The sequence below is a fragment of the Corvus kubaryi genome, unplaced genomic scaffold (genome assembly GCF_017639235.1).
Source record: "Corvus kubaryi isolate FWS band 111438036 unplaced genomic scaffold, C.kubaryi_AGA036_p1.0 37284, whole genome shotgun sequence".
Taxonomy (NCBI): Eukaryota; Metazoa; Chordata; class Aves; order Passeriformes; family Corvidae; genus Corvus; species Corvus kubaryi.
The window spans coordinates 788720-790402 of record NW_024581088.1 but is presented as its reverse complement, the minus strand read 5'-3'; the positions used below and the strand labels follow the sequence as shown (position 1 = coordinate 790402).

At 61.8% G+C, this 1683-nt stretch overlaps 1 protein-coding gene across 1 annotated transcript in view; it reads right to left on the bottom strand.

Annotated features, from left to right (window-relative positions):
- ELN (elastin) overlaps positions 1-1683 on the bottom strand; it is a 20911-nt gene that overhangs the window by 3477 nt on the left and 15751 nt on the right. Inside the window, 6 exon segments of the mRNA XM_042025863.1 lie at positions 1-46; positions 740-787; positions 872-994; positions 1131-1187; positions 1270-1410; positions 1648-1683. The exon segment at positions 1-46 is cut by the window's left edge and continues 92 nt beyond it; the exon segment at positions 1648-1683 is cut by the window's right edge and continues 68 nt beyond it. Coding sequence (XP_041881797.1) covers positions 1-46; positions 740-787; positions 872-994; positions 1131-1187; positions 1270-1410; positions 1648-1683 — 451 coding nt within the window.

The window sequence follows — 1683 nt, the reverse complement described above, 5'->3', positions numbered from 1 at the left end:
ACTCCAGGAACCAGGCCACCTACTCCAGGAACCAGGCCACCTACTCCTGCAAGGACAAAGAGGAGGACTGGGGCTTCAGCTCGGGAAGAAACAGGGTAGAAGGGGTTGGATGAGAAGCCGTGGCAGGATGGGGGTGGCTGGATGAGGAGTGGTTGAAATGATGGTAGGATGGATGAATGGATGGTGAGATGGATGAATGGACGGCTGCTGAGATGGACACATGGATGGTGGGATGGTGAGATGGACACATGGGCATGTGTGTGAATGGGGAGTGGTTGAATGGATGGTGGGATGGAAGAATGGACAGATGACGAGATGCATAAATGGTTGAATGGATGGATGGATATGTGGATGGATAGATGGAGGGATGGATATGTGGATGGATGTGGAGTGATTGGATGAATGGAGGAGGTACAGATGGATGGACAGAGAAGGGGACAGATGGACACTGAGGTGGCTGGTGGTGTGGCTGGGTGGGCAGAAGGGGGTGTGGATGGACCGATGTTCAAGAAGGTGTTTGGATGGTGAACTCGGACCCTCCATGGGGCTCAGCTCTTTGGAGAGCAGCCCTGACAGCCAGAACCTCATCCCACATTCAGCCCTTTGGGGGGGCTCATCCCTCACCCCAACCCCCAGGGACCCCAGGCACTGCTGGGCCTCAGCCCCGACAGGAGAGCAGCCCGGGGTGGGGATGAGGGGACAGGACACGCAGGATAACCCGGGAGGGATCCCAGCTTACCGAACTTGGCTGCTTTGGCGGCTGCTTTGGCAGCGGCTGCCGGACCTCCTGGGGACAGGGAGTGACAGGGTCAGGAATGCGTTCGGCCAGCACCGCTGGGGACACCCGAGCGTCCCTTGGGAACCATCTCACCTGGAACGCCAACGCCGGGCACCAGACCGGGCACACCCACTCCAGGAACACCAGGCACGCCAACGCCGGGCACACCCACTCCAGGAACACTGGGCACGCCAACGCCGGGCACGCGTCCTGCTCCTGCAGAGGGGTTCAGGGATGTGTCCGAGGGGGCAGACTCCACAGCACCAGGGTGTCCCCACCTCTCCCGTGTGCCAAGACCCCTCCTCCCTCCCTGGCACAGCCGGTGCTGACAGTGGAGACAGTGGAGACTCACCGATCGCCGCTGCTTTCGCTGCAGCCTTGGCTGCGGCCGCTGCTGCCGGGCCACCCACTGTGGGGACACAAGGGACACGGTCAGGGCACTGCTGAGGTCAGTGTCCCCCCCGCTGCCTGGTGACAGCCTGTTTGCTCACCTCCAACACCGGGCACAGCACCAGGGACGCCGACACCAGGGACGCCTGGGACACCAGGGACGCCCGGGACACCAGGGACGCCCGGGACACCAGGGACTCCAGCGATGCCAGGGACGCCAGCGATGCCAGGGACGCCAGCTCCTGCAGGGAATGAGACGGGAGAAGTCAGATCTCACTGCAGCAACAGCTCAAAGGCTGGGCCTCTCCTGGCTCTGCTCTCATCATCATGGCCCAGAGTATGGACCATCCATGGCCTCATCCAGGAGAGACCCCAGCAGGGCAGGAGAGGGATCACTTTCGTGTCTTGCTAGTGGGATGCATTTCAGGATCGTGCCAGCTATTGGAGGGCAGTGACCCCGGGCCCCATGCAGCACGTACCGTACTTAGCTGCCTTTGCTGCTGCTGCCGCCGACG